General features: G+C 48.9%; 1 protein-coding gene across 8 annotated transcripts in view; it reads left to right on the top strand.

Annotated features, from left to right (window-relative positions):
• The first annotated feature begins 7,092 nt into the window (after positions 1–7,092).
• Positions 7,093–17,709, top strand: part of ACSBG2 (acyl-CoA synthetase bubblegum family member 2) — a 196,344-nt gene continuing 185,727 nt past the window's right edge. The window contains exons 1-8 of one of the 8 annotated variants that reach the window (XM_017836397.1): positions 7,093–7,138; positions 11,345–11,474; positions 13,421–13,500; positions 14,019–14,263; positions 15,516–15,604; positions 16,169–16,289; positions 16,725–16,805; positions 17,335–17,484. In XM_017836397.1, coding sequence (XP_017691886.1) covers positions 11,350–11,474; positions 13,421–13,500; positions 14,019–14,263; positions 15,516–15,604; positions 16,169–16,289; positions 16,725–16,805; positions 17,335–17,484 — 891 coding nt within the window. In that variant the 5' untranslated portion in view covers positions 7,093–7,138; positions 11,345–11,349. Of the gene's footprint in view, positions 7,139–8,026; positions 8,292–10,894; positions 11,022–11,344; positions 11,475–12,372; positions 12,491–13,420; positions 13,501–14,018; positions 14,264–15,515; positions 15,605–16,168; positions 16,290–16,724; positions 16,806–17,334; positions 17,485–17,709 lie in introns of those variants that run through there. The other 7 variants (XM_017836396.1, XM_017836394.1, XM_017836395.1 and 4 more) reach the window with 7 other exon arrangements.

The raw sequence follows: 17,709 nt of genomic DNA, 5'->3' as shown, positions 1-17,709 counted from the left end.
TCAACCTTACGTCTTCCCCCTAACAAGCTAAAACCCCAAATGGTCTCTTCCCCCCACTCTGGAAGTTTCTTTCCAGCAGAATTAAAGGACTAAGCATTTATCTGGAGTGTTATCTGTTTGCTTTGGCTGTAGCAGCCTGAAAATCCTGCAAAAAACAATGGGTACAGTCATGGAAAAACCCAGTGCCTGTGGGTTTCTGTGCCACTTCCTTCAGGGAACTGCAGCCTCCTGGGCCCCCAGAAGCTGGAGGAGGATGTGTCCACAACCTGGACACAATCAAATATGGTCATATTGATATAACTAATTCAATACGACTTATTTCAACACAGATTTTGCAGGGAGGCAACATCTGCGTAATTAACTTCTCAATGACTGAACAGCACAGGAATAAGGTTTAAATGGAATTTCTGCGCAACTTTTGTAGGTGAATTTAAACAAGTCTCCTCCTGTTTCCCAGCACCACAGGTGCTAAGAACAGGGAGGGGCAGAGCAAACAGCAGCCTGGGAGGGAGTGATGGACACGATGGACAAGTAAAGGGCCTGGGGGATGTCGTGGGAAGAGACCACAAAATTAACAGAACAGCCACAGCAACGTCACCTCCAGCACCTGCACATGAGGCACCATCATGGAGAACCTTCTCTCCAGACTGAGCTCCCCCAGCTCCCTCAGCTGCACCTAGTGCTCCAGACCCTTCCCCATCTCCATTCACTTCTCTGGAAACACTCCAGCTCCTCCATGTCTTTCTTGGGATGAAGGGCCCAAAACAACCCAGGATTTGAGGTGGTGCCTCAGCAGAGGGGTATGGTCACTGCCCTGGTCCTGCTGACCACACTGTGGCTGATACAAGAGGTTTTGGCCAACTGAGCACCCTGCTGGAAGCTTGGAACCTAAATATTAAACACAAAGGTTCAGCTTGTTCACATGGAGAAGCTCAACCTGCTCGGGACTGTGAGAATCTTAAAGTTCTGTAACTGTTTTACCATGGTGAGTTTATGTTTGAACAAACCCCTACAAAAATACGAAATGACCCAGTGGATTATTAACATTTCAGACTGAATTGCAGGCGCAGAGGTCTTGCACCCCACTCCAGCTCAGTCAACCATCATCAACAAATTCTCAGCGTGGGTTGTCTCACGGCTCAGAGTGGCACCTGGGCTGGGTGTCACCAAGGGCATGTTTCCATGTCTCTATCTCCTGCTCTGGTTACACATTCATCCCTTTCCTGGTTACAACACAGCTTGTTGGGGAGGGGACAGCCTTGTTCTGCCTGGTAAACATTGTGACACCTCTGCAACAAAGTCCCTTGGCTTGGGGATGGGGGAGCACCCCACTTCTCTTGGCCTACAGCAGGCAGAGAAAAGAGAGAATTCCATTTTTATTGAAGTTCTGGAGATGCAACTGGGTTTTTTTCTGAGCTGCTGGAAACAACTCTTCTCCATGTAACTTCTGTATCCATCTTATTTTGGAACAAATGTCTTTCCCTCAAATTCTTTTTCAGACATGGAATTACCCATGGGCATAGATAGCATTGAAATTTGGGTTTAACTTTAATGGTCACAGACATAGGCAAGACCTCCAATGAGAGGTGATATCTAGCATCAAAATAAATTATTATATAGGCAAGAAAATCTAATTCTCCACTGCTTTCACACTTTATAACTGCGTATGTCCCATACTATACTCTGCATGTTGTGTAAAACCATGGTCAGCCTTTGCCCATCCTGTCTTGTTTCAAAATCCACCAGTGTGCAGGTTTTAATGAGTATTAAAATAAATTAAAACTGAGTTCGTGCCTATAACAGGCAGGGTAAATACTTTCTGCCCAGTTTTATTTCTGAGAATTGCAGAGGAGTCATTTAGTCACAGACAGAGGCAGATAAAGGTCACTTATCAACTGGTCTGTCCTGGTGGCGACTCCTTGGCTGTGGTGATTTATGACAGTTGAGAGCTGGTATTAATCTAGAACTAATTTGGTGGAGATTTCAGTGTGTGTGTGTGTCTTTTCATTGTGTCTATGGGGTTTGGGGCTTTGTTTTGTTGGGTTTTCTATACCTATTTGCTGTAGACCCTTTCACACGACCAGAAAGATGTTGCAAGACACCATAACTGTTTTAAGTCTAGAAATGACTGTGGCATAAACACAGACTCTTCTGTCTTCCCTCCTGCCTTGTGATCACATGTTTACCAGCCTGTTTCCTCAGCACAATCATTCTCCTCTTGTTGAGCTTCAAGTGGAAATTGCTGAAATAGTGTATTTTCCCACAGCCCGTTATCTTCCGAGTCAACGTCCTGAGGTGCAACTATATCCCGGGTTGAGTCACTTGCAACCAGTGGCCCTGGAGTTGGAAATTTGGGAGCTTTATCTGAGGAATCCTATCCCAGAATAGCTTTCAGATCCAATGCCAGGTGATAACAGTTAGAAGTTATGTAACTGTCTAGGATAATTCCGATGGGCAGATGGGATTTGTTCTGAATGGGGAATGATTAAGCTGAAGAAGAAACACATTTCCACTCTGTCCACAGCTGCATGAAGAGATGATTCTTTGCTTGAGGTAGGAAAGAACTTGCAAATGGAATTTCTTCTGTCTCACCAGACACTGAGGTGATGTTTTGTAGGGCACAGGACATCTGTGGCTGAGGTGAAGAGGAACACAGCTCCCAGGACTGCCAGGCTGTGCCTCACCAACAAATCAAGAGGAAGGAGCCTCTACACCAGCATTCCCAACCACAGCTGGGTGCTCTGACACACACAGACCTGAATTACCACAGCCCCAGTCTGCATTTATCCTGGGCCTTTCCACTTATCCTAATGCTCTTGTCTTGTGAGGGACATCCTCTGTTCCTGATGGCACCATCTTCCACCTTCATCATGTGAAATACCTGAAATTGCCAAGGTGAGATAGAAACATGAAGGCACCATGGAATTATTTAGATGGGAAAAGATCTTTAAAATCAATCCAATCATTAATCAAACACTGCCAAGCCCACCACTAAACCATGTCCCTAAGTGCCACATCTACACACCTTTTAAAGCCCTCCGGGAATGTGTCTGCACTCAGGAAAAGGGGAATTATATCGCAGAGGCAACAAGCTGTAACATCCCAGGCATGGACAACCCAGATGGGATCCAAGCAGACTATTAACTGAAGGTTTTATGTGTATCCTCACCATAGAGTTTACCGATAGGAACAACATGGATTCTGTGGAGTTTTCAGTCCCCCCTCTGAGGTTGAACCTGTGTTATCAGCAAAGCTCAAGGCTCTTAACCTGCAGCCATCTTCTCTCTCCCATTCTTGCATCACAAGCACAATTTAAAGGTAATGTGAAATTTTGTGTGTTTGGAGTGACTCTGTAAGGGAAAGGTATTTTCGAAAGGGAAGGATTTTAGGATTTTCACCATTTCTCCCATGCTCCATTTTTGCCCAAGTATCTTCTGGAAGCTTGATCCACAGTCAGACTCTGTAACCAAGAACTCCTCCCCACCTCTCACTCTTCCTGACCTGCCTTTTCTCAGGACAGCAGATGTGACAGTTCTTCAAACCTGCATCAAACTAAAAATATAACTTTATACCAGTATTAGACAACTTATTTTATTTGGATAATCTATATTAGCACCCAAAGGTGGGCTGATCCTTTAGACAACATTGCTATTGTTAATCAGCTTTACAGAGCCAAACACTGAGACACTGCATTTCTCTGCTCCTTTGCTGTGAAATACCCAGCTCTGCCTTGGATGTTGACCTTGGCAGGGAGCACACACAGGTCAGGGCTCCTCCTCTGCTCATTGGCGTCAGAGGAGAAACCAGCCTTTATTCCCTTTGAAGTCCCAGAGACTGAAAATGTCTCTGCAGATAGTAGATATTATTCTGCTTTTCACAGAATGACAGAATATTGGGGTTGGAAGGGACCTCCCAATCCACCTGGAACAAGTGACACAGGAATGTGTCCAGGTGGGTTTGGAATGTCTCCAGAGAGGGAGACTCCACACCCTCCCTGGGAAGCTGTTCCAGGGCTCTGCCACTTCCATGGAAAGAAGTTCTGCCTCATGTTGAGGTGGAACTTCTTCTGGTTAAGTTTGTGCCCGCTACTCCTCGTCCTGTCTCTTGGCACCACTGAAGAGAGCCTGGCACCATCCTCTGACAGCTCTTGGAGATGTTGGTATGGATTGAAGAGATCCCCTCTCAGCCTTCTCTTCTCCAGACTAACCAGGCCCAGCTCCTGCAGTCTCTCCTCATCAGAGAGGTGCTCCAGACCCCTCATCATCTTTGTGGCCTCCACTGGACCCTCTCCAGAAGCTCCTTGTCTTTCTTGAACTGTGGAGCCCAGAGGTGGACACAACACTCCAGATGTTCCTCCCCAGGGCCAAGCAGAGGGACAGGATCCCCTCCCTGACCTGCTGGCAATGCTTTTCTCGATGCACCCCAGGATCCCACTGGCCCTCCTCCAGCTCATGGTCAACTTGCCATCCACCAGGACCCTCAGGTCCTTCTCCACAAAGTTGCTCTCCATAGGTGACTCCCAACCTCTGCTGAGACTGGTTTCTTCCCTTTCCTGGAGCTCTTCAGGCCACCCTGCTTTTGTTGTCTTGGAAAACAAGAACTCTAGGACTCCACTCGAGTTAATTCCTGGTAAATACAGAGCCAGCAAAGGTGCTGTTTGACCGGAGTGGCTGGATTTGCTATTTCGAGCTTAACAACTCCATGTTTGTTTGTAAAGGACTGAGCTTTTACCAGTCAATAACCACAAGGTATCAACTGATCCCCACAGGCAGCGAAACAGCCCCTCTCCTGCCTGTGGAAGCGTTGCCTGAGGACCACCTGTGCTCATCCCTGCTCTTACCTGGTCCTTCCCCATCAATGTGGTCCCCTCTGGTCCAAAAACCAGCAGGAGTTTAGCAAACACCATGGGATCTACCTTGGGAGTGATGCAACCTCAGTTGACAGACAAGAACACGGGAAGCACAAAAAAAGCAGCTCGTCCAAGGTAATTTGTTGGCTCAGGGAATCTCCAAAAATAGAACTGGTTACTCCTGCCACTTCAGTTAACCTTTGGGCTGCGCCCCTGGATCTTTCCTTGGTTCACTGGGAATAACGTGCCCCCAGTCAGGTGCTGGCCGAGGACCAAGACAAGAGGCAGGAGTCTGAATTTTACAGATTTCACCAACTTTCAGGCTGCTGTTCGTACTTTTGCCCTTCAAAATAAATTTGCCATCTGAATTGAAACAGAGCCACAAAAGGGATTTGTGCTGATAACACCAAGGTGTTTGATCCCCATATGGGTCATTTACTTAAGAGCTGAACTCGATGATCCTTGTGGGTCCAACTCAGAATATTCTGTGTTTCTGGAGAGGCTGCAGAGAGGAGGAGAGGAGAGAGGGGAACACAGAGGAGCTGCCAGGGAAGGCTCAGACTGCAGGAGATGGCAAACAGCTGACCCAGCAAGAACTCAGAGGTGCTGAGGCTTCCTTGGAATCACCATCTCACTGTGTTCATGCTGTTTTACAGCTGCAGTATCCCCAGCACTGCTCTGTCCTCTGGACCTGCATCTGCTCCAGCTGCAGCCCTGACCTTCTGGCAGGAGCTTCCCTAATTACATATTCCTTAGGTTTGCTCATCAGCTGAATGGCTTGAACCCTCCCCACCCCTCGTGAAGGGAGAATGGGGGAAAGGAGAGAAGAATTTGCAGGAAAAAACCCCAATGTTTAAGAATTCTTGGTCTGCACCAGCAAAACAGCAGCAATAATTCATTTGAGGGATACAGCTGTTTTCCCAAGAGGATAAAAAAAATCGTGGCTTTTCTCCAGTTTTATCAGCCAGAAATGACTGAGAACAGTTAGCTAATCCTCCTGATCATAACCATTAAAAATAAATATCAAGAATATATATTAATATATATTATAAATGTATAAATATATTAAAAAATATGTGTTGTTGGGCTCCAGTTTAAATAATTAGGACCCAGGAAGGGCAGGAGATGGCAGAGCTGCCCCCAGAGCACAGGTTCTTCCCCAGGTCTACTTCCCCAGGTGTCCTGCTGCCACCATGGCCAGAACTTGTGCCTGTGGTGTTGTTCAGCAGTTCCAGCCCTGTCCTTCCTTTGTGCTGATTGGAAAACAACAGTGTGGGGCGGGTTTGTTTGGGGCTGTGCTCTGCCAGCCTCCACACTGCTCCCTCCTGGAGTGAAGTACAGCTGTATCCCTAATCCTGAAAGTCAAGGGGTCAACCTGGAGTCCCCCCTGGAGCTTTCTGCTATAGGTTCCAGGTAAGGCCATTCCCCCAACTGTGCTTACAGCACATTTTCTACATCTTGTCCTGTCTGGGGTGGCCCCAGAGCTTTTGTGTGATCCATCTTCTGCTTCATTTGGTCAAAGGCTTGTTGTAGCTCAGGGCCACCTTTGAAAATAGTTGTTCTTCACAGAATCACAGGAGCCTTAAGGCTGGAAAGGACCTTTCAGATGGTCAACCCAGCACTGCTGTGATCACCACTAAACCCTGTTCCCAAGTGCCACATCCACGTTTTTTTAACATCTCCAGGGATGGTGACTCCACCACTGCCCTGGGCAGCCTCTGCCAATGCTTTACAAGTCTTTTGATGAAGAAATTTTCCCTACTATCCAATCAGAAAACCACCTTTCAGAGGGATTTGGACTATTTCCTTCGCTTTCCCAAAACCCTCTGCCGCGCTCCCGCACACCATGAGCGCGCCGCGGGCGTTGCAGAGCTCCCCCCTGTCCGGCACAGCGCGGATCGGTGAGCAGGGCTGCGTTTGCACCCCGGGACAGGCCATTCCCGGTGTCCTGGTCACGCCTGTCCCCGTTCGCCACCGGAGCAGCGACCGCGGGTAACCCCGAGGGGGCGGGGCCTCACTGTAATCGACAGCTGCTTCATCCAATAGAGCGGCGATGCGCGCATCTCCACGGGGGGTGTGGCCTCGCTGTGACTGACAGCCCTCTTGAACCAATAGTGCAGCTGTGCGTCTGGTATGGGCGGGACATCGCCATTACTGACAGCGGCTTCACCCAATGGCGCCTTCCGATCAAGGCCGTGGGCGGGGCGGGGCAGGTTTAAAGGGGCCCCGCCCGGCGCGCGCGCCGCCTCACGAGCTGCTGCCGCGCGCGCGCTCCCGCCGGGCCCTGAGGTAACGCGCGGTCCTAAAGCCCGACCGCCGTCCTAAAGCCCGCGCCGGGGGTGCAGGGAGGGGCCTGCGGGCTAAGTGTGTCTGTGTATCTGTGTATGTGTGTATGATGGCTCTCTGGGTGTCCTCAGCGGGGCTCGGTGCGGGTGGGATGCGTGGCCCGAGCCCACCCGTGGCGGGGGTTTGGCTGTGGGATTCGCCTTTCTTGTGTCGGCTGCTCCTAACGTCCCTTCGCGGGTGGGTGTCTGGGGAGTGGGGGTGAAGTTTTTTGGGGGATTTTTGGTTAAATAAGCCCAGGGCGGATTGGGGGTAACCCCCCACTCGGGTTGGGGGTAACCTTGTGGGCTGAGGCAATGGGTGGTCCGAGGAGAAGGTCTGTCCCTTCCACATGTCACCTGTGCCCATCGAGGGAATATGAGGTGACCTGGGCACTTGGGGGTGCTCTGTGGGGTGATCTGAGCACTTGGAGGTGCTCCATGCACTGACTTGGACACTTGGAGATGGTCCATGAGGTGACCTGAGCACTCAGTGATGCTCTGTGAGGTGATCTGGGTGCTTGAGGATGCTTCTTAAGGTGACCTGGGTGCTTGGGGATGCTCCATGCAAGGACCTGGGCACTTGGAGATACTCCATGCGGTGACCTGAGTGCTTGGGATGCTCCTGCGCTGGCTCCCAGCCCTCCTGAGCTTCCAGCAGATACAATGCCATGTGTGGCAGTGGCAGAAACACAGCTGATGTATCCCTGGAAACACTTCCCTGTGCTTTCCTACATCCCTGTGCTCTCGTCCTCCTCTAGAGGGGAATTCCCACCTGCTGTGCAGATGGTGCAGTAAAGCAAACAGCTCTGTAGGAAAGAGGAACTCGGAGCAGCCTCCTGGTGAGTCACATTGCTGTGGAATCCACCTGAAACATCCCGGGGTCCTGGAGAAGCAATCTGCACGGAATTGAGAGTTCTGTGCTTGTCTGGGTGGCTGAGAAACAGTTCTGGTGCCATCAGTGCCCTACCCTGGGTCTGTAGGCAGCTCCCTTCAGCCAAAGCTCAGCTCTGAAGGTGCTGTGGTGGAGTGAAGTGTCTGTGTGCAGTCCTGACAGTCACTCATCATCCTCAGAGAGCTTGGAGTTACTTTTCCTCGTGCTCCCTCCTCTCCAGCATCAGGTAATTCCCCAGCACGACCAGTGCTGAAGACAAAAACCTTTAGTGCTCAGGAAGTTTTTGTGGCTGCCCTTGCTAAAAATGGAGTTTATCTAAAAGAGGAAGAGTGGGTTGCTCAGCTTCTGTTTCCTCACTTAATAAATCTTGAAAGGAGACAAAGGAGCAAAAAGGGCAAGGTCGGAGTTTTGGTGGAGATGTGGAAAGGCAGCAAGATAAGGTGGCAGTTGCCTAAAACTGCTCTGGGCGGTGAAGTCTTGAGCGGGGTGGATGTGGTGTCTGTACCAGTTAGAAGAAATCAGCCACAGGAAACCGAGTGAGCTGTGCTGGAAAATGTCAAAGGCTGATAACACCCTCAGTAATTTGAATTTGAACTGATGTTGTTGAAGCTCTCTGTGTGTTTTAGGTAAAGGTCTGCGGCCCAGGTTTGATTCCCGGTCAGGGAAAAAGTCCCCCGGGCAGATGGAGCTCGTCAGCCCTGTAAGGCCATCCATCTAAGAGAAGGTCACTCTAAACAAACCTACGTTCTGAGGACCTCACTACCACTGTCCAAGCTTGCTCGGCCCCGGCAGATGAACTTTAGGATTAAAGGGTGGGCTCAGTTCAGCGCACGCTGTGTCTCACCTAAAAAATCCACTGCGCAGGCTCGAAGGGTAAAGACCTTTCCCAAATCTTCGCTCGCGAAGACTGGCCATACAATCTCCATACACACAAAAATCAGAGCATGTTATAAATGAAACCTCTTCTCCTGCCGGGAGCTTGCACATTGTCAGACTTTTATTCAAGCTCTGCAGTGGTTTCAATAGAAACCATTCAACTTCCAGTTCTTTTGGGACAGGGTGCTCCCTCAAAGCACAAAGTGTTTTGTATTTAAATGATTTAAGGAGTCACGCAGGTTTAATTAAAAGGGAGGTTTGTTGCCGCGGGTTTTTGTTTGGGTGTGTGTTCTCCACTTTCCTGAACATCTGTGGGACATCACGATGTGTTAACTGCTGTGGGAACAATGGGGGGCTGTTGTGTGTCCAGGAGAGAATCGTTCTGATCCCATCCTGGTGATCTGCCCCAGGGGTTACACCTGGCTCTGGTGAACCATGGAATGGTTTGGGTTGGAAGGGACCTTAAAGTTCCAATCCTGAAACACGTGTGTTTTCCAGTGGCTTGTATTTATAACTGAGCATCAAGGAGGGGAGGACCGAGCTGCAGAGCTGAGCAGAGCTAGGGAGTGTATATTGGGAAATTTTTGTTTCTAACCTAAATTTGTTGTCTAAAATGCATGACTGGTTTGGGATCGCTGTGTTCTCAAGGAAATCTGCACAACCAGGTGGCACTTCAGCTGTCTGTCCAAGTCAGGTTGCCTTGGAGCAACCTGGTCTGGTGGAAGGTGCCCCTGCCTATGACAGGGGATGGAATGAGTTTTAAGGTCCCTTCAACCCAAACCATTCTAGGATTCAATGATTCTGTGACAGCTGGAGTGAGAACACCGGTTTACCCTTGAAACTCTGTTGCTGCATTAAAAGCAGCCAGCCAGAGGAATACTGTAATTAGTGTGGAGGCCAAAGCTTCCTCCAGGGCCACAGGGGAGCCCTGAACCCCTTGTTGTGGGTGCTGGTGGGTGCAGAATTGCACAAGGGGGTCAGGCCCCGTGGGGTTTGTCCCTCCTGGGCTTGTGCTCGATTTCTCCTTGAGCAAGAGGGGCCGTGGTGGCACCGAGAAGTCTGGGATCCATTGTGCTCTCCCACATGTGGGTTTGAGCTCCTCCGGGCTGGGAACTGCCCCAGGTTGGGCAGGTCTGTGCAGAGATAACCCCCCTCTTCTCACAGCTCATAACTCCCCCCAAATAAACTGCTCTGCTGTTTCAGCCTAGAACGGGGGTGTTGGGCAACATCTGCCGGTTATCTCGGCGCTTCAGAGCTGGGGTATTTTTTTGAGACATCCCTGTCTCAGCTGCCGGTGAATTAAACTATTTCTGGCGTGGCTGGAGCAGAGCGTGGCGTGAGCAGCGACGTGTCTTGCTCAGATGAGTAAGCGGAAAGGGGGACGTGCTTTCCAGGGCTCTGAGCTGTGCCTAGCGTGACTTTTCCCTCCCGTCAGAGACTGCAGCGTGGCTGGCTCTGATTTATTAAAAGGGCTCTTTCCTTTCGCTCCTGTCATTGATGCAAACGCGCTCTTCGCATCACCCGATTTAAACGCGTTTGTCTAATGCGGATACAAAATAGCAGCTGAAAATCTACTTCTTAAAGAGATCAGGGATAATAAGATTCGTCTCCAATCAGCTTGAAATCCCTTGAAACAATTAAAGCTCAGCCTGGCAACTCATAAGCGTCAAAGGCTTCCGATGAATGGAAACCTTAAATCGAATCAGCGTTTAAGAAAACACTTTTGTTTAGGTGATAAAATCCCCCGAGACGAAGTGCTAAAAGAACCGTAGGAGCCGCCAGAAAAATAGCTGCAAAACCGCTCGTTTTTATGAGAACTTTTTAAATCTAGGGTGTCCAGGGCTGTGTCCCCGGAGAGGGACCCGAAATCCCCGGTGTGCCGGGGTTGAGGCGGGCGTGGGGCCAGAGCCTCCTTAAGAGGCGGCGGTGTGGGGTGACGAGCCGCTTCCAATTGCGAGGCAGCAGCACATGACATAAGATGCTCCAGATCTGCCTCCTGGGCGCTAGTTTAAAAATAAAGCCTATTCCACGTCGGGCTCGGCGCCGGTGCGGAGCGGAGGCTGCGGGACGGCGATGCGCTGTGAGGATGGAGCTCTGCGGGGTGGGGTGGGGGGGCTGGGAGCCGAGCGGGAGCGTTTTGGGGCACAGGGAGTGTGAATTTAAATTGTCTGACTCGTTGGGCTCTCTCAGAGCTGTGGGTGTCACGCTGTTTTTGGTGCAGGGTGGAGGTTTCAGCAGGTTTTTAAATTAACAGTGGCGGCGTCCGCTGTCAGAATTTACCGTGCTTCATGCAGGCTCGAGTTGTACCTCTTTGGGGCTGCCTCTCTCGTGTAGCTGCATCGACTGAAGCTGATTTACCGTAGAATTTGGTTGTATTTTAATTGTTAAAACCTGTTTTCGCAGGGACAATGCTGTGTGAGTCAGAGGCACGGATGGCACTCGCTGAACCAGTCCCCATGGCTTATTGTAATTCAGCTCCAGAAGGGAACTGTGAGGTGTCACTGAGTGATGTACTGCTCAACTCTTCACCCAGGTGTGTCTAATTTAAGGTTTTATTTAATCTGTGTACATAGTTTGTATTCTAATCTTACTTAGATTAATTAAAATCATTTTGGAAGAGCCTCTGCAGGGGACAGCTCGTGTGTGGTGCCTACACTGATCTCCACGAAACTCCTCTAAGAGGCTGCTTAGATTTACAGACTGAAGAGCAGATTAGTATTTAAGGGTCTATATCTCCCCACAGCATAATGGGATCTAGCTGAATAAAACCTCTTTACCTAAATTTTTTCAGGCTACACTGAATTACATGTCATAAGGGGGAGAAAAAAGATGACTTGATTGACTGTGAGAGAAATAGCTGGGGCTTTTTTGCTCATATTACTGGGTCATTTGCATGCTTTGATCATAAAAGCTGGTGGAGAAATGGTGCAGAACTATTGCTACTGAGGATTAATTTGTGCTGAAAAATGTTCTCGATAATGAGGAGGGAACATCTTATAATCCCTTTGGGGGAAATAAAAAAACAGTGTTTACTCAGCTCTGGTTGTTGGCTTGGAGACTAGTTCAGGGAAGCAGTTCTGCTTTTGGACAGTACATGGGATCAGCCATGTCAGGTCTTCTCTGTGCCTTAAATCTTATATTCCCGAAGCGGTAACAGTTGACTATTTCCTAGAAAATCAGAGCAAGCATAAGCCAGAGGGAAGGAATTTCCCCCTTACACTGAAATTCTCATAGTGGCTGTGCTGACTTGCCTTGTCTCTGATCTGGTAGAAAGGGAATAAAATGTGGGGTTCAGTGGAATCCCTGCCTGGATTAGCCTGAGGAATTTGTGTGGGAGCAGAGGAGCTCCCACCTGTCTGCTCCTTTTTGCCCCAGAGCTGTCCTACAGAGTTTTGGGGTTATTGTGATGTCAGGGCCCTGCAGCCCTTCCAGAACACCCTGGAGCTGGGGCTACAACCAAATGTTGTCATGGGGAAGAGCAAACACCGAGCACTGGCCTGGTGAAACACCTTCGTGATGGCCTGAAAAAAAGGGCCTTGGTAGGGCAAGGCAAGATGGAAATTTTGGGTCTCTGGAGTATAATCTTGGGTCAGCTAGAACTTGGATTTAGGGCTATGCTGATGGTCCAGGCAGGGTATTGCCCAGGGCAGGGGAACAAGCATCAGCTGCCTGGTTGGAGGGTAGGCTGTCCTTCTAGGGACCAAATCCCAAATCTCACAGGGTCTGGCTTCCAGCTCATGGTCTCAAGTGGCACATGCAACTTGATTATGCCATATCCTTATCATTAGGGCTGTGAGAAAGTCCTTCTTGGAAAGGGCTGGAGGAAGAAAACTGGTTTGCAACCAGGGGCAAGTGGTGCTTCACCAGGTCTTGCAGGGCTGGAAGGAAAAGGGATGACTGGGAGGAGCGTGGCTGGAGTACATGGGATGTGCCTGTTCCCATTCCTTCACAGACATCTGGTGGGAGCCCAATGGCTTTATTAGGAATACACAAGAACAAGATTTCCTGTGAAATCGGTTTCCTGCTCTTCTGCAGGAAACCTCCGTGGGTTTTTGCACAGGGTGACTTGAGGCATGCCCTGGGGCCTCCTTGTTGTTGAACTCATTTTGCAGAGAGGAGATGAGCACCAGATCCATGTGGCCCTTCCTACCCACCCCCCCTCCTCCTCCTCCCAGCTGCAGATTCTTTGTTTCAGGCACCTGGAACAGACCTCTGGAGTTACATGATGGCTGTTTTGGGGCTGATAAGTTTATGGGTTGCAATGAAAGCTGCAATTAGGGCAATATCCATGTGTTCAAAACCAGCCTAGGCAAACCTTGCGCACTCTGAGGGACCTGAGCCATGCAGGGTAGTGGATTGATAAAGTCACCTGCAGGAGATCAGGAGCCACTTCAACATCTAAGGATTTAGTGAAATGAAGTGATGGAGCAAACCTGCCCTCAGTGTGCTCATTCAGGGATAACTGCTTTTGCCTTGCAGAACTCCTGAGCCCCACAACATCGAGCCAGGGGAAGATTCCAACATGGAGAGACACCAGCTGGACTCAGTTGATCCCAAAGGTGAGTGGGGAGAAGTTTGGTCACTGTGATGTGCATAAAATTATTGTTGGAATGAGAGAGGAATTTATCCAACCATAAGGATGGAAGAAGGAGCTCAGGGTGCAGGATAGGCTGTCCAGAAGTGCCTTGAACTTAGACTTTGAAGCACAGTTGTGCTTTGAGGAGTAAATAAATAGTGTCAGATACCAATGTCCTGCTTTCAGTCCTCCTTAAAAGAAAAAAAAAATTAAAAATAGCAGAGTATATGCTGGAGGAAGTTGCCACCTTACAGTGCAAGAGCTTTCAAGCAGAAGAGCGGGTTAGAGGAAATGTTTAACAAAATTTCAAAGTGCTTTAGAGGCTCCCAGTCCAAAATACTGGGGGTCCTGTGGCAAACTTGCCAAGAGGAAAAGGTCAAAAAAGGGGTGTGAGAGGGGTATAACAACATCTACTATTGTGTGCTTGATACTTGGATTTATATTTCTGTCACGGCAGCAAGAAATGTCAAAACCTAAGATGCTGAACCCTTTCTTTCCAAGCAGCCTCCTCCTCTCCTGCCTCTAGAGTGTGGACAACACATCGGGATGGGGAGGTCAAGCTGAGGATGGAAGACCAGGGAATAGGCAGTGAACCACCAAAGACTGTTCACCAGCTCTTCCAGGAAACTGTCAATAAATATGGGGACTATTATGCCCTTGCATCCAAAAAAGGTGGCCAGTGGGTCAAACTAACATACAAAATGTACTATGATGAGTGCTGTAAAGCAGCAAAAAGCTTTCTGAAGGTGAGTTTTTGTTGAGCTCTTGTTCATATTCATTGAATCACAGAGTGGTTTGGGTTGGAAGAGACCTTAGAGCTCATCTCATAAAACCTCCTGTCATGGACAGGGACACCTTCCACTAGCCCAGGTTGCTCCAAGTCCCATCCAACCTGACCTTGGACGCTTGAAGGGATGAGGCAGCCACAGCTTTTCTGGGCAACCTGTGCCAGGGCCCCACCACCCTCACAGGGAAGAATTCCTTCCCAATATCTAATGTAAATCTGTCCTCTTTTTGTTTAAAACTGCTCCCTCTTGTCCTACCACTGTGTAAAAAGTCAGTTTAATGTTCACTCATTTAAGTGCTGGAATGGCTGTAGTTAATTGTATTTTAAACCTGCAGATTCTCTGAGTGTAGATGAGTCTTTCAGTGACAGCGAAGTACCTGAACATGCCATGGGCACCTTGGTACTTCCCACAGGGGTTTTGTCTGAATTTATTGCAAGTTGCTTCCACATTCAACTTCAAAAAAGGCATTTAAGGAAACATATAAAGTGAGGTGTTTGAAGTTTTGAGGCAAACCTGGACACTGCACCTCCAGAGTCTTAGAAATGTTAATCTTTCAAATTCAAAATTTGAAGGGATGCTGGTGAACTAGCCTTAAATGTCCCATCTGGCCCTGCCTTTTGCCTGTGCTGTTGGGATTGAGACAGAGAGGGAAACCGACACACTGTGTTCTTACTGTTGTGATGAAGTCTGGCTGCTTCAGGTTATGGTCACCCTGGTCTCACTCCCGTGGTGGGATCTTCCAGTCTGGGACAAAACCCGAGGGAGATTTAAAGACTGGGACTTCTCCAGCTGAAATTTCATCCCAAAATGTCTCTGACTGTCACTGGAGCTTGTTGCTCTTGTCACTGTTGATATCTGATATATCCAACCATATTAAATGTCTCAGGAGGTGTTATTTAACTTCACCTCTTCTCCTTCCAGAGGGAACTGAGAACTCCCTGGATTGCAGGTTTGTATTGGTGTCAGTGAGCCAGGCATTCCAAGCACAGAGCTCCGCAAATCCCTTTTTCCTTCCCACTGATAGCAGGACAGTGCCTGATGTGGAACTTAACTGGTTCCATCCTGGCTTTTGGGAAGTTTTTCAGTGGGAATCACCCTATCCAACAACACAAACTCTCTCCTCTGTGTTTGCAGCAGAGATCTGTAAATTAACTCTGAGCTTTCTTCGAAGGAAAACCAAGAGTGCTGTAATTCCATCTCTTGTTTACAGCTGGGGCTGCAGCGTTTCCATGGAGTGGGCATCCTGGGATTTAATTCTGCTGAGTGGTTCATTGCTGACATTGGAGCAATCCTTGCAGGGTAAGAACAAGTCTTGTCTCTTGCCGTGAATTTTGGCACTCAGTAATTGCAGTATCCCCATGAGAAGCAGGTTTTGATTAAAACCCCCCAACTAAACCAACCACAAAAAAACCCCAAACCCAATTGTTTGTATTTTAATATAATGAAGGAAACTACAACCTCAACTTAATTCAGAATGAATTAATGAGACAAAAATTATTATTTTTGTTTTTAGCCAAATGCTTCTCTCAAAATAAGATGACCAGTAGGTTAATCCAAAAGATTTCTTATATATACTGTGATTAAAAATATGATGGGAAATGCCAGAGAATCCCAGGGCTGGATTTTGATATCTTCCTTCTATCTGAGACATTTTGGACCCTTACACCACTCTGACATTTCCCATGCCCCACATCAGAGCCTTTGCTCTTGGAATTAAACCCTCCACTTTTTCTTGTCATATTATGGGATATTCTTCTCAAAGTTTTTCCTCTGAAAAGGTCTGAATTTTGCCAGCAATTCTTCTTGTCCTCTAATTCTGTGTTTTGCTTTTCTGTTTTGTTTTTTCCCCCTCTTCCCTTGCAGGGGATTTGCTGTTGGGATCTACACAACAAACTCTCCCGAGGCCTGTCACTATGTGGCAGAGAACTGCAGTGCTGATGTTATAGTGGTGGAAAACCAGAAACAGCTGCAGAAAATCTTAGAAGTAATTCTGGTTTTCAGATGTCTGGGGGTTACGGCATCCTGTTGACAGCTGTGGGAGGGTAAATGCTGTGGGAGGGTAATACCAGAGGGGAGTGCTGGCTCTGAAAGCAGAGGTGAACTGGCTGAGCCTTCTTGGTGCCTGGCGATGGGTTCTCTCTGGTACTGAGTCTCACAAGAGGTGAAGTGGTGGTTTCCCTTCTTAAAGCCTTGAGAAGCCAAAATGAACAATTAAGCAGCCTCTAGGATGTCTGGCAACATCCCAGCTCAAATTATGAGTTTCTAGTGAGGCTTCCCTGTTATTTCAGTAGCAGAGATGGGATTCTCTTGGCTTTACATAAAATGGCAAATAGCAGGAGCATGTCAAGTGGTGGGTTGTGTGGCCTGGAAGGGAAAAGCAGGATTTGCTCCTTCTCATGAATCTCCCTTCTTAACACAGATTGAGGATAGACTACCTCAGCTGAAGGCCATTGTCCAGTACGGGGAAGAGATAAAGGAGAAGAGACCAAATCTGTACTCGGTAAGTCCTGGGCATCTTCATGGCTTCTAAGTCCTGGTTGTGTTCAGGTGATGTCTCCAAGTACCTGTCACCTTCCATGGGAGCTTAAACATCCCTGCCTGTGGCAGGGGGTGGAATGAGGTGGTCTTTAAGGTCCCTTCCAACCCAAACTAGTGTGGGATTCAGTGGCTGTGATCCCATGAGCTCGTGCTGGCCGTGGTGAGGGATTGCCTGCCCCACTGGGCAGGAGCTGTTGTGCAAACCTGGATAATCCCTGCTCTAAGGAGGGTGTTGGATTACCAACCTCTGCAAGGCAGCCCTGGGTCCCACAGTTACTCCAGTGAGTACCAGGATTACTACAGAGCTGGAAAGCTGCTCAGGATGGGTCTTTCTGCTTCTCTTGTGGCAGCCAGAAAACAGTGTGGGGCAGTGCATATCTTCCAGAGGCTTGGACACAGGGAATGGCTTCCTTCTCTTCATGTGTAGCAAAGAGTTTAATTTTTCACATGAAAGATCACAAAGTGATGGAGCTCTTCTCTTCTCTGCACAGTGGAGTGAGTTCATGGAGCTGGGCAGGGATGTCCCAGACACTCTGCTCCACTTGGCCATCGCGGCGCAGAAGCCCAACCAGTGCTGCACCCTCATCTACACCTCGGGGACCACGGGGCAGCCCAAGGGGGTCATGCTCAGCCACGACAATGTGAGTGTCTGCTCTGCCCTGCTGCCACCCCTGGAGCTGTGACAGATCAGCTGGATTCAGTCCAGAATCATGGAATGTGCTGAGTTGGAGGGGACCACAAGGGTCATCAGTCCAACCCCTGGCCCTGCCCAGGACACCCCAACAATCCCACCCTGTCCCTCAGAGCGTTGTCCAAACGCTCCTGGAGCTCTGGCAGCCTTGGGGCCGTGCCCACTGCCCTGGGGA

Source organism: Lepidothrix coronata, unplaced genomic scaffold (genome assembly GCF_001604755.1).
Source record: "Lepidothrix coronata isolate B3197 unplaced genomic scaffold, Lepidothrix_coronata-1.0 Scaffold277, whole genome shotgun sequence".
NCBI classification, from domain to species: Eukaryota; Metazoa; Chordata; class Aves; order Passeriformes; family Pipridae; genus Lepidothrix; species Lepidothrix coronata.
This window is presented reverse-complemented; position numbering and strand designations above follow the sequence as displayed.